This window comes from Cetorhinus maximus, chromosome 23 (assembly GCF_964194155.1).
Source record: "Cetorhinus maximus chromosome 23, sCetMax3.hap1.1, whole genome shotgun sequence".
Lineage (NCBI taxonomy): Eukaryota > Metazoa > Chordata > Chondrichthyes > Lamniformes > Cetorhinidae > Cetorhinus > Cetorhinus maximus.
The window spans coordinates 20,167,086-20,180,074 of record NC_135901.1 but is presented as its reverse complement, the minus strand read 5'-3'; the positions used below and the strand labels follow the sequence as shown (position 1 = coordinate 20,180,074).

The 12,989-nt window shown below is 44.5% G+C and overlaps 2 protein-coding genes across 5 annotated transcripts in view; both read left to right on the top strand.

The window, feature by feature from the left end:
* The window catches only part of LOC144697337 (uncharacterized), a 290,314-nt gene extending 278,815 nt beyond the window's left edge, over window positions 1–11,499 (top strand). The window contains exon 2 of the mRNA XM_078569325.1: window positions 11,477–11,499. The gene's annotated coding sequence lies outside the window, so the exon portion shown is untranslated. The remainder of the gene's footprint in view (window positions 1–11,476) is intronic.
* LOC144697027 (uncharacterized) lies at window positions 6,476–12,989 on the top strand. Of its 4 annotated transcripts, XM_078568806.1 has the most exons (3): window positions 6,498–6,558; window positions 8,971–9,064; window positions 11,467–12,989. In XM_078568806.1, exon 3 carries the CDS (start codon window positions 11,575–11,577, stop codon window positions 12,610–12,612), a length of 1,038 nt encoding a protein of 345 aa, XP_078424932.1. In that variant the 5' UTR covers window positions 6,498–6,558; window positions 8,971–9,064; window positions 11,467–11,574; the 3' UTR covers window positions 12,613–12,989. The 4 variants fall into 4 exon arrangements, with proteins under 4 accessions (XP_078424928.1, XP_078424932.1, XP_078424930.1 ...); XM_078568802.1 differs by lacking the exon at window positions 8,971–9,064 and having other exon boundaries at window positions 6,476–6,558; XM_078568804.1 differs by lacking the exon at window positions 6,498–6,558 and having other exon boundaries at window positions 8,582–9,064.

Below are 12,989 nucleotides of genomic sequence, written 5' to 3'. Positions count from 1 at the left end.
CTCAATGACAGGCCAGTCAGTTTAACCTTGGTGGCAGAAAAGCAATTAGAAGCAGTAATTCAGGACAAAATAAACAGTCACTTGGATAAGTGTCCATAAATGAAGAAAAGCCAGTCAGGATTTGGTTGGGGCAGACCATGTTGATCTAAGTTTCTTGAGTTTTTTAATGAGGTAGCAGAGAGGGCTGATGACGGTAATGTGGTTGATGTGCACAAGGAACTTGATAATGTGTTACATAACAGGATTGTCAGTAAAATTAAAGCCCATTGGACATGAACGGCATGGATACGAAGGTAGCTGAGTGGCAGGAAACAAAAAGTAGTGGTGAACTCTCCTTCCTAGCTCTCTAAAATATGCCTGCTGTACCTCATAATGTATGTGCATTTCAATTTTAATGGTCTCAAATTATACCAGTGCTTTGGACCCCAAATAAAACATCTCTCCTGGTGGTGGTTGGGAATAGGATCCTGAAGCCTTCAACCCATGCACAGTCAGGGATTCTCTATAATTTAGTTCATAATTTTATTGATTGGCCCTCTGCACCCAGTACCCACCCCAACTCAGCAAAATATCACTTTCACATAATTTACGTGATCAATTGCTGTGCTTTTACCCAGCAAGTGCCACAGTGAAGAATGTCCCCTATCCACAGTTTATATTCCTGGGTACAAAGTGTTCAGAAAAAGTAGTAGAGCAAGAAAAGGAGGAGGAGTGTTTGTATTGGTTAAGGAGAGCATTGTCGTGCTGGAGAAAGAGGATGTCCCAGAGGGTTCAAGGATAGAATCAGTTTGGCTAGAGCTAAGGAACAAAAAGGGTGTAATTACATTGCTTGGTGTAGTCTATAGACGGCCAACTAGTGGGAAGGCTATAGAGGAATAAATCTGCAGGGAAATTACAGAGAGATGTAAACATTATAGAATAGATATAATGGGGGACTTTAATTACCCAAATGTAGACTGGGACAGTGGTGGTGTAAAGAATGGAGAGGGGCAAAGATTCGTAGATTGTGTTCAGGGGAATTTTCGACAGCAGTATGCCTCGAGTTCAATGAGGAAGGAGGCACTGCTAGACCTGGTTCTTGGAAATGAGGTGGACCAAGTAGATCAAGTATCAGTGGAGAAACATTTAGGCGACTAAGGTCATTGTATCATTAGATTTGGGATGATGGTAGAAAAGGACAATGGACAATCCGGAGGAAGAATTACTAACTAGGGGATAGCCGAATTCAATGGGGCAAGAACAGAGCTGAGCCAGATAGATTGGAACCAAAGGTTGGCGGGGAAAACTGTAGCTGAACAATTGGCTACCTTCAAAGAAGAAATGGTTTGGGCACAGTCAAGGTATATTCCCTCAAAAGGGAAAGGTAAGGCAAACAAATCCAGAGATCCGTGGATGAAAAAGGAGATAGAAATTAAGATGAAGAAGAAAAGGTGTGCTTATGACAGGTGTCAGGTAGAAAATACAACTGAGAACCAAGCAGAATACAGAAGTTTCAGAGGGAAGGTGAAAAAGCAAGTAGGAGAAGCAGAGAGGGATCACGAGAAAAGACTGGCAGCCAACATAAAGGCGAATTCCAAAGTCTCCTGTCAACACATAAATAGTGAGAGGGTGCCAGAGGACTGGAGAATTGCAAACATTACACCCTTGTTCAAGAAAGGTTGTAAGGATAAGACCAGCAATTACAGACCAGTCAGTTTAACTTTGTTGGTCGGGAAGCTTCTAGAGAAAATTATTTGGGATTGAATTAGTACTCATATGGAAAAAGTTGAGTTGCTTAGGAAGAGCCAGCATGGATTTCTAAAGGGAAAATCGTGGTTACCTAACTTGTTGGAGTTTTTTTGAAGAGGTAACAGAAAGAGTTGATGAGGGTAATGCTGTTAATGTGGTATACGTGGACTTTCAAAAGACATTTCATACAGTGTCACATTAACAGCATTACCCTCATCAAGTCTTTCTGTTACCTCTAGACTTGAGAGAAAAGTTATTGCTCATGGAATATAAGGGACAGCAGCAACGTGGATACAAAATTGGCTGAAAAATAGGAAGCAGAGAGTAATGGTCAATGGATATTTTTTCGGGCTGGAGGAAAGTTTGTAGTGGATTTCCCCAGGGGTCGATGGGACCCTTACTTTTTCTGATATATATATATATATATATATATATTAATAATCTAGATCTGGGTGTGCAGGGGACAATTTCAAAGTTTGTGCATGATACCAAACTTGGAAGCAGTGTAAATTGTGAAGAAGACAGTATGAAACTTCAAAAGGACATAGAGAAGTTGGTGGAGTGGGCAGATAGGTGGCAGATAAAGTTCAGCGTGGAGAAATGTGAGATGATTCATTTTGGGAGGAAGAACATGGACAGACAATATGAAGTAAGGGGTGCAATTCTTAAGGGTGTGCAATTCTTAAGGGTGTGCAGTAGCAGGGGGACCCGGGTGTGAAAGTGCAAAGACCACTGAAGGTGGCAGGACAGGGGCAGAGAGCAGTTAATTAAGTGTACAGCATCCTGAGTTTTATTAATAGGGACATAGAGTACAAGAGCAGGGAGGTTATGCTGAGCTTATATAAGACACTAGTAGGACCTCATCTGGAGTATTGTGTACAATTCTGGGCGCCACACTATGGTAAGGATGTGATCACATTGGAGAAAGTGCAGAAGAGGTTTACAAGAATATTTCCAAGGATGAGAAACTTCAGTTATGAAGATAGATTGGAGAGGTTGGGGCTGAATCATAAAGTCACAAAATCCCAATGACACAGAAGGAAGCCATTCAGCCTGTAGTGTATGCACCGGCCCTCCAAATGAGCATTATGACCTAGTGCCTTTGCCTGGCCTTTTCCCCGTGCCCCTGCACATTGTCTGTATTCGAATAATCATATAATACCCTCTTGAATGCCTCGATTGAACTTGCCTCCACCACACTTCCAGGCAGTGCATTCCAGACCCGAAAAAGTTTTTTTTTCATGTTACATTTACTTCTTTTGCAAATCACTTTAAATATGTGCCTTCTTGCTCTTGATCCTTTTACGAGTTGGAACAGCTTCTCCTTATCTACTCAGTCCAGCCCTCTCATGATTTTCAACATCTCTATCAAATCTCCTCTTGGACTTCTTCTCTCCAAGGAGAAGAGTCCCAACTTCTCCAATTTATCGTCATGGCTGAAGTTTCTCATCCCTGGTACCATTCTTGTGAACCTCTTCTGCATTCTCTCCAATGTCTTCACATCCTTCCTATAATATGATGCCCAGAACTGTACACAACATTCCAGCTGAGGTCTAACGAATGTCTTCTATGAGTTCAGCATAACACGCCTGCTCTTGCACTCTGTGCCTCTATTAATAGAGCCCAGGATCCTATATGCTTTATTAACTGCTCTCTCCACCTGTCCTATCACCTTCAATGATCTATGCACATATACACCCAGGTATTTCTGCTCCTGCACCCCTTTCAAAATTTCATCCCTTATTTTATATTGTCTGTCCATGTTCTTCCTACCAAAATCCATCACTGCACACTTCGCCCCATTGAACTTCATCTGCCACCTATCTGCTCACTCACCAACTTATCTGTGTCCTCTTGAAGTTCCACACCACCCTCTTCGCAGTTCACAACACTCCCAAGATTCGTATCATCCACAAACTTTGAAATTGTCCCCTGCACACCAAGACCTAGATCATTAATATATACCAGGAAAAGCAAGTGTCCCAATATCGACTCCTGGGGAACTCCACTACAAACGTTCTTCCAGCCCAAAAAATGTTCATTGACCATTATTTTTTCACACAATGAGTGGTTCGGGTCTGGAATGCACTGCCTGGAAGTGTGATGGAGGCAGGTTCAATCAAAGCATTCAAGAGGGTATTAGATGATTATTTGAATGAAAACAAGATGCAGGGGAATGGGGGGAGGGCAGGGCAATGGCTCTAGGTCATAATGTTTATTTGGAGAGCCGATACAGACACGATGGGCCGAATGGCCTCTTTCTGTACCATTAAAGTTCTGTGACTCTCTGCTTCCTATTTTTCAGCCAATTTATATCCACGTTGCTACTGTCCCTTTTACCCCATGAGCAATAACTTTTCTCACAAGTCTGTTGTGTGGCACGGTATCAAATGCCTCTTCAAAGTCGATATACACTACTTCAACATCATTACCCTTATCGACCTTTTCTGTTACCTCTTCAAAAAACTTCAGGAAGTTAGGTAAACGCGATATCCCCTTTAGAAATCCATGCTGGCTCTTCCTTATGAGCCCATATTTTTCCATGTGACTACTAATTCTATCCCAAATAATTGTTTCTAGAGTATTGCCCACCACTGAAGTTAAACTGATTGGTCTTATCTTTGCAATCTTTTTTGAACAAGGGCGTAATGTTTGCAATTCTCCAGTCCTCTGGCACCACCCCTGAGTCTAGAGAGGACTGAAAGATTATGGTCAGTGCCCCTGCAATTTCTACTCTTTCATCCTTCAATATCCTTGGATGCACCTCATCTAGTCCCAGTGCCTTGTCAACTTTAAGTACCGAGAGTCTATTCAACACTTCCTCCTTTTCAATTTTGAACCATTCTATTGACAGAGTTTCCTCAACTGTCACCATGGCCTGGGTAGCATCTACCTCCTTGGTAAAGACGGATGCAAAGTATTCATTTAATACCTCAGCCATGGCCCCTTTGAACCATTCTAGTGACAGAGTCTGTCACCATGGCCTGGATAGCATCTACCTCCTTGGTAAAGAGGGATGCAAAGTATTCATTTAATACCACAGCCATGGCCCCTTCGTCCATGTGTAAATTCCCTTTTAGGTTCCTAATCGGCCCTACTCCTCCTTTTATCACCATTTTACTATTTATATGCCTATAGAAGACTTTGGGATTCCCTGTTATGTTGACTGCCAGCCTTTTCTCATAATTCCTCTTTGCTTCTCTAATATGCTTTTGCACCTCCCCTCTGAACCATCTCTATTCCTCTTGGCTCTCAATTGTATTTTCTACCTGACACCTGTCATAAGTGCACTTTTTCTTCTTTATCTTAATTTCTATCTCTTTCTTCAACCAGGGAGCTCTGGATTTGTTTGTTCTACCTTTCCCATCCGTTGGAATACACCTTAATTGTGCCCAAACCATTCTATTTTGAAGGTAGCCCATTGTTCAGCTACAGTTTTTCCTGCCAATCTTTCATTTCAGTCTATCCAGCCCAGCTCCATTCTTGCCCCATCGAAGTCGGTTCTCATTCTGTTACCCTTACCCTGGATTGCCTATCTTCCTTTTCTATCATCATCCTAAAACATACAAGACAATAATCACTGTCTCCTTAATGTTCCCCCATTGACACTTGATCTACTTGGCCCACCTCATTTCCAAGAACCAGGTCCAACAGTGGGTCTTTTGTTGTTGGATTAGGCACAGACTACTGTGGAACATTCTCCAGAACACAGTCCAGGAACTTTTGCCCCTCTCCGCCATTTACACTGCCACTGACCAAGTCTAATTCGGGTAATTAAAGTGGCCCATCATAACTACTCTATATACTGCTTGCATCTCTCTGTAATTTCCCTGCAGATTTGTTCTTCTACGTCCTTATCACTATTTGGCGATCTATGAACTACACCAAGCAATGTAATTGCACCCTTTTTGTTCCTTAGCTCTAGCCAAATTTTTTCACTCCCATTCCCACTAACACTCCCATTTTTTCGGACGGTAGGTGCTGGTAATGATTCTGCTGTTACCATTTATACCTCCTCTGGATCTGACTTTTATTCGTTCAATTGTCCCATTAGTTTCTTTACTTGTCTCATCATCACCTAGTTTTGCCTTGCACCATGTCATTCAATCACTCCTGTCTCCCAACCTATCATAAGGTCGTTTGTTCTTTCTTCCTCTCTACCCCTTTGGTCAACTATGAAATCATTCTTCCAGTTTGGATAAAAGTTCATCGACGTGAAACATTCACTGTGAACACTGCTCAGTGTTTCCAACATTTTCTGTTTTGAGGTCGGATTTCCAGCATCTGCAGTATCTTGTTTTTTTGGTCACTGTGGATCAGTTTTCTCTCACTTATCGTTACCTGTTTAAAAGTGAAGGTGCTTTTAAGGAATGAGACAACAGTAACTATCACTCTGTTCGACATGAAATTAAACTCACTGCTCATTCCTCCTCAGTAACTCACAAAGTTTCCAGCTTGAATTGAACCGGGACTTTCCTCATGTAAAGTAAACGTGATAATCACTGCACGAGGGAAATGAGTGCAAATCCTCCCGGACAGAGGGGAACTGACCATCCATCTCTAGCTTTAATTCCCAAACAGAAAATGCTGCCAAGAATCAGCAAGTCAGGCTGAGTCTGTGGCCGTTCTCAGCGTTGAAAACCGTCACAATGCCCGGGTGATGGACGGCAGGTCCAGACCAATAGGAAGAGGGGGCGGGACTGGAGGACCGAGCCGGAGCGGCTGGTCTTCCAACTAATGGGAGTGGATAAGGGGCGGGGCCGGGCTGTGAAACATGCGCAGTGTCGATAATGGCGACGGACGGAAGCTTCTTTGTCAGATCCGCAATCGGTAAGAGGGAGATGCCGAACCAAGGGAGCGATGGATCGGCGGGTGGGCGGGAAGGTTTTGTAAACATGATGTGTAAGCGCAAAGCCCGAAAAAGAACTTCCCGTCCCCCCCGTTTGCACCGAACTGGGCCGCAGCTTCGAACGATGGGTCCAGGTTAACCACCGCCGGCTTTGTAGGGGGCGATGTGAAGCAGGGCACATGTGCGGCCGCCATCTTTGTAAGGGGCGACCTTTGTAATAACTGGGCGGGGCTTGTTACCTATTAAAAACAAAAATAAAAATACCTGGAAAAACTCAGCAGGTCTGGCAGCATCTGCGGAGTGGAACACAGTTAACGTTTCGAGTCCGTATGACTCTTCAACAGAACTAAGTAAAAATAGAAAAGAGGTGAAATATAAGCTGGTTTAAGGGGGTGGGGGGAGGGTAGAGCTGGATAGAGGGCCAGTGATAGGTGGAGATAGCCAAAAGATGTCATAGACAAAAGTACAAAGAGGTGTTGAAGGCGGTGATATTATCTATGGAATGTGCTAATTAAGGGTAGAAAGCAGGACATGCAAGGTACAGATAAAAGTGAAAAACTGCGGATGCTGGAAATCAAAAACAAAAGCTCAGCAGGTCTGGCAGCATCTGTGGAGAGGAGCACAGTTAAGGTTTCGAGTCTGCATGACTCTTCAACAGAACTAAGAAAAAATAGAAAAGGGGTGAAATATAAGCTGGTTTAAGTGGTGGGGGGTGGGGTGGGGGGGGACCAGAAGAGCTGGATAGAGGGCCAGGTGGGGTGAGAGGCCTGGATAGAGTGGACGTGGGGAAGATGTTTCCATTAGTAGGAGAGACTAGGACCCGAGGGCACAGCCTCAGAGTAAAGGGAAGACCTTTTAGAACAGGGATGAGGAGAAACTTCTTTAGCCAGAGAGTGGTGAATCTATGGAATTCAGTGCCACATTGAAGGCTGTGGAGGCCAGATCACTGAGTGTATTTAAGACTGAGATAGATAGGTTCTTGACTGGTAAGGGGATCAAAGGTTACAGGGAGAAGGTGGGAGAATGGGATTGAGAAACTTATCAGCCATGATTGAATGGCGGAGCAGACTCGATGGGCCGAATGGCCTAATTTCTGCTCCTATGTCTTATGGTCTTATGATAAGTGAGGACAAGGGGGACCCCATCATGTTTCTGGGAGGGAGAGGAAGGTGTGAGGGCGGATGCGCGGGAGATGGGCTGGACACGGTTGAGGGCCCTGTCAACCACCGTGGGTGGAAAACCTCGGTTAAGGTTCCAGTGAAGCTCAACGCACACTGGAGGAACAGCACCTCATCTTCCGACTAGTCACTTTACAGCCTTCCGGACTGAATATTGAGTTCAACAATTTTAGATCATGAACTCTCTCCTTCAACCCCACCCCCTTTCCAATCCCCCCTTTTTTTCCCAATAATTTATATAGATTTTTCTTTTCCCACCTATTTCCATTATTTTTAAATGTTTTTCCATCCATTGTTTTATCTCTACTTTTTAGCCTATTTCGATTCCTTCACCCCACCCCACCCCCACTAGGGCTATCTGTACCTTGCTTGGCCTGCTTTCTACCCTTAATTAGCATATTCCTTAGATAATACCACCACCTTCAACACCTCTTTGTACTTTTGTCTATGACATCTTTTGGTTATCTCCACCTATCACTGGCCCTCTATCCAGCTCTACCCTCCCCCCCCCTCTTAAACCAGCTTATATTTCACCTCTTTTCTATTTTTACTTAGTTCTGTTGAAGTGTCATATGGACTCGAAACGTTAACTGTGTTCCTCTCTGCAGATGCTTTCAGACCTGTGAGTTTTTCCAGGTATTTTTATTTTTGTTTTGGATTTCCAGCATCCGCAGTTATTTTCTTTTAGCTTGTTACCTATTGTTCAGAATGGTGCCTCCATTAATGCTTGTCCATTAAGCTGCATCACGCTTGGAAAGTTGACCCTCCATTACCCTGGTTTGCACAGACCCAGATATCTTATTGATGACAGTAGAGAAGGCAGGAAAGGGAAGCCAATCCTGATCTCCAGATCCCACGACCTCATAGGACGTCCTGCCCCATGTGCCCAAAGATCTGCAGGTCTGTTCAGTCACATGAAGACCCACGGCAGAAACTCACGACCCTGAATAGACGTCATCTGCGAATCGAGAGACTGCCGATGACAACAATGATGGGGGAAATGTGCAGCAGGGTGCATGGGCAAGGAAGCAGGAGCAGAGAGGGTTGTGAATTTCTATCCTGAATTGACAGTAATGGATTTTAGAAACTCCTATTACAGGGGGTTAGAAGGGGAGGATTTACACACAGCAAACTCAAATCAAGAGAAACGTTTGTCTCTTTGGAAATTTTAATCTTGGACTGACAGTGATTGCTTTTGTAAACATCTTTTAAAAGCTAATAGCAGACAGGAAACTCAAACCAAATCTCACCTCAAAACCTGACAGAATCACTCGATTCATCAGGACCTGGATATTATCAGCCTATGAGTGTAAGCATTGAGTTCCAGGTCATTACCACTCACTGTGTAAAATTTCTTCCTCACATCCCTCCTGTACATCTTGCTCAAAATCTTAAAATCTGTGTCCTGTAATTCTTCTACTATCAGCTGATGGGAACAGCTTTTCTTTACCTACCTTATCTAAACCTATCATAAACATGTACACCTGTATCAAATCTCCCCTCAATCTCCCTTGCTCCAAGGAGAACAATCCCCGTTTCTCCAACCTAACCTGCCAATTAATATTCCTCATCCCTGGAACCATTCTGGTAAATCTCCTCCGCACCCTCTCAAGGACCCTCACATCCTTCATAATGTGTGGTGACCACTGGTTTGCACAGACCCAGATGTTCTGTGTTCGTGTCTGTGATGTCATCACACACCGACAATTGCGCGGTGACATCACCCCGCTCCCCGGGTATTTCCTCAACTGGGAGATTTTTCTCTGACTCCAGTGCTTCTGATATCTTTCCAGCTGCAGGCTCCAGCAGGAGATTTTAATATTGAAAACAATGGACTTGTTTTAGAGGTGAGTATTTTTGAATATTCATCTACAATTTAGTACATTTCGTGCTGTGCTCTGATTCCATGGCTCTGGGGCTGGTGTGGCTCCTTTACTGTGGATCTGAATCCATCTCCATCCATTGCTCTGTTTCACCTCTGCCCTCCCTTATCACCTCTCTGCCATTGTCTAACTTCCTCTGTCTCTAATATTGGGCTTATTTTAGTTATGTTTAGTTTTTATTGTTACTTCTGCCGACCATGTCTAAATGAGGTTTCCACCATTGCCCATCCCCCAACCATGTGCTGCTGGCTTCCCAGCTTTATCTTCCCACAATATCTTTCATCGTCAGGAATTGTTTTTCCTGAACTATAGTCCATTTCTCTTCCGCCTCTGAGCTTATATTGATCACCAAATTCTGCACCATCTTTAATACCCATAATTTATTACACACACCCTGAAATGTTAACTCTGTTTCTCCCTCCACAGATACTACCTGACCTGCTCAGTATTTCTAGCATTTGCTGTTTTTAATTCAGATTTCTAGCAGCTGCAGTATTTTGCTGTTATTTTATTGCAGGCATTGCTCACAGAACCAAGCCGAGAAACACAGATGGACCAATTAAAAGCTGGTTTGTTGTAGGGTAGGCATTGGTTGTAGAAATAGTTCCTGGCCTCTAATTTAGGTCCTTTTTCATCGAGTCAAACAATCACTGAAGGATACAATACAGACGGAAGCTATTCAGCCCGTCCTGCCTGTGCTGGCTTTCTGCAAGAGCAAATCAGCTAGTCCCACTCCCCTGTGCTTTCACTAACAAGACCAGCAGCAGATATTACCCATCCCCAGTTGCCTGTGGAGAAGATGAGGTTTGACCTTCTTGAACCGCTGCAGTCCGTGTGGTGAAAGTGCTCCCACAATGATGTTAGATAAACAGTTACAGGATACAGTGGTATATGTCCAAAATCAACAATAACAATTTGTATTTGTGTAGTGCCTTTCATGTATTAGACCTTTCCAGGCTGCTTCACAGGGGCTTTATGAATCAGGAGCCTTTGTAGATCAGTGAGTACAGGGCTGATGGCTGGATGAGACTTGGCCTGAGTAAACACACAGACAGCAGGTGACCTCAAGGTTACAGGGAGATTGAATGTGGGAGGCCGGCCGGCAGTGTGTTGGGATAGTTAAGTTTAGAGGTAACAAAGGAATGGATGAAAGTTTAAGCAGCAGATGAGCTGGGACTAGGGCAGAGTCGGAGGTGAAAACATTCAGTAATGGTGATGATGCTGATCTGCAGCTGGAAACTCAGTTTGGGGTGAAATATTTCACCATGGTTGTGAACAGTCTGATTCAGTCTCAGACAGTTGCCAGGAGTGGGTTGGAGTTGGTGGTCAGGGAGTGGAGTTTGTAGCGGGGACTGAAGACAATGGCTTTCGTCTTCTCAATATTTAAATGAGGGAAATTTCTGTTCATCCGGTACTGGATGTCAGAGAAATCAGGACAATACGTGACTTGGAGATGATGGTCTTCACATATGGCTGCTGTCCTTGTCCCTCTAAGTGATGGAGGTTGAGAACTTGGGAGGTTCTGTGAAAGTTCTGGTTGAGTTGTAGATATGTAAAATCTCCCTTCTTCACCCCTTGCCTCTCCCACCCTACTGCTTCTCTCTCTTGCTCTCTTCTCCCATCTGGTCTTGTGTAGGCCCAGACCAGGTGACAGGTTCCCTTTCCTGAAGGACATTAGTCATCCAGCTGGGTTTTTACGGCAATCCAGCAGCTTTCATGGTCGCTTCTTCCTAATGCCAGCCCCACAAATGACCATATTTACATCTGCCTTTGTGTTTTTGCGGGTTCTCTCTCACTCCTTTTTTTCTGTTTTAAATCAATTTCACAGGGTATTAAAGGGGAGGATTTGCAGTCGGGAAACTCAAATCAAACATCACATCAAAATCTGACAGAGTTGCCTAATTTATCATAACCTGAATACCATCGGATTTTGAACATGGAAGGAGAAAGCACCGTTCACAGTGAGGAGAAACCGTACACGTGCTCTGTGTGTGGACGAGGCTTCAGCCGATCATCTGACTTGTCAGAACATAAATGCCGTCACAACAGAGAGAAAACGTGGAAATGTGGGGACTGTGGGAAGGGATTTAATTACCCATCTGAGCTGGAAAATCATCAGCGAGTTCACACTGGGGAGAGGCCATTCACCTGCTCTGAGTGTGGGAAGGGATTCACTTGTTCATCTACCCTGCTGCAACATCGACAAGTTCACACTGACGAGAGGCCTTTCAAATGTCCAGACTGCGGGAAGTGCTATAAAAGTCCCCGGGAACTGACTGGCCATCAACATGTTCACTCTGACGAGAGACCGTTCAGGTGCTCTCACTGTGGGACTGGGTTCAAGACATTATCTGTCCTCACTGTACACCAGCGAATTCACACTGGGGAGCGGCCATTCATCTGCTCAAAGTGTGGGAAGGGATTTGCTCACTCATCTCACCTGCTGACACACCAGCGAATTCACACTGGGGAGAGACCTTTTAAGTGCCCAGACTGTGGGAAGGGCTTCAAAGGTTCCTGGGAACTAATGTTTCATCAACGTCTTCACACTGGCGAGAGGCCGTTCAGGTGCTCTCACTGTGGGGCTGGGTTTAGGCGATCACCTGATCTGATTGTCCACCAGCGAGTTCACACTGCGGAGAGGCCATTCACCTGCTCCGAGTGTGGTAAGGGATTCACTCGGTCATCCACTCTGCTGGAACACCAACGAGTTCACACTGGGGAGAGGCCGTTCACCTGCTCCGACTGTGGGAAGGGATTCACTCGGTCATCCCACCTGCTGACACACCAGCGCACTCACACTGGGGAGAGGCCATTCACCTGCTCTGTGTGTGGGAAGGGGTTCAGTCAGTCATCCCACCTGCTGACACATCAGCGAATTCATACTGGGGAGAAGCCGTTCACCTGTTCTGAGTGCGGGAAGGGGTTCACTCAGTTATCCAACCTGCTGCTACACCAGCGAGTTCACAAATAACGATAATGATTGGATTTTGCTGTTAATCATATTTGGGGTGAACCGTTGTTCATTGGGGTCTGTTTCTGCTGATGTTAATAAACTTCATCCCAGTTATTGTGTTATTAATACTGTGGATAAAAGTCAAATAAAACAGCTTTGTGCTAAACAAAATGTGTTGAATCTTTTTAATATCTCTAACGTGTTAGTTCCTTTTGAAGGCTCTTTCTTTCCCCTGTCTCATCCATCCAGAGTTCCAACAACAAGTGCAAGGAGCTCATGGAGTTTCCTTGTCACTAAGATTGAGACAATCCAATCAGCTGCCTCTGCTGCTTCCCTCTCTTCCACTAGCCCACCAGGACAAACTGCCTCTAACGTTCCCCCTTGCCTAAGCCCTG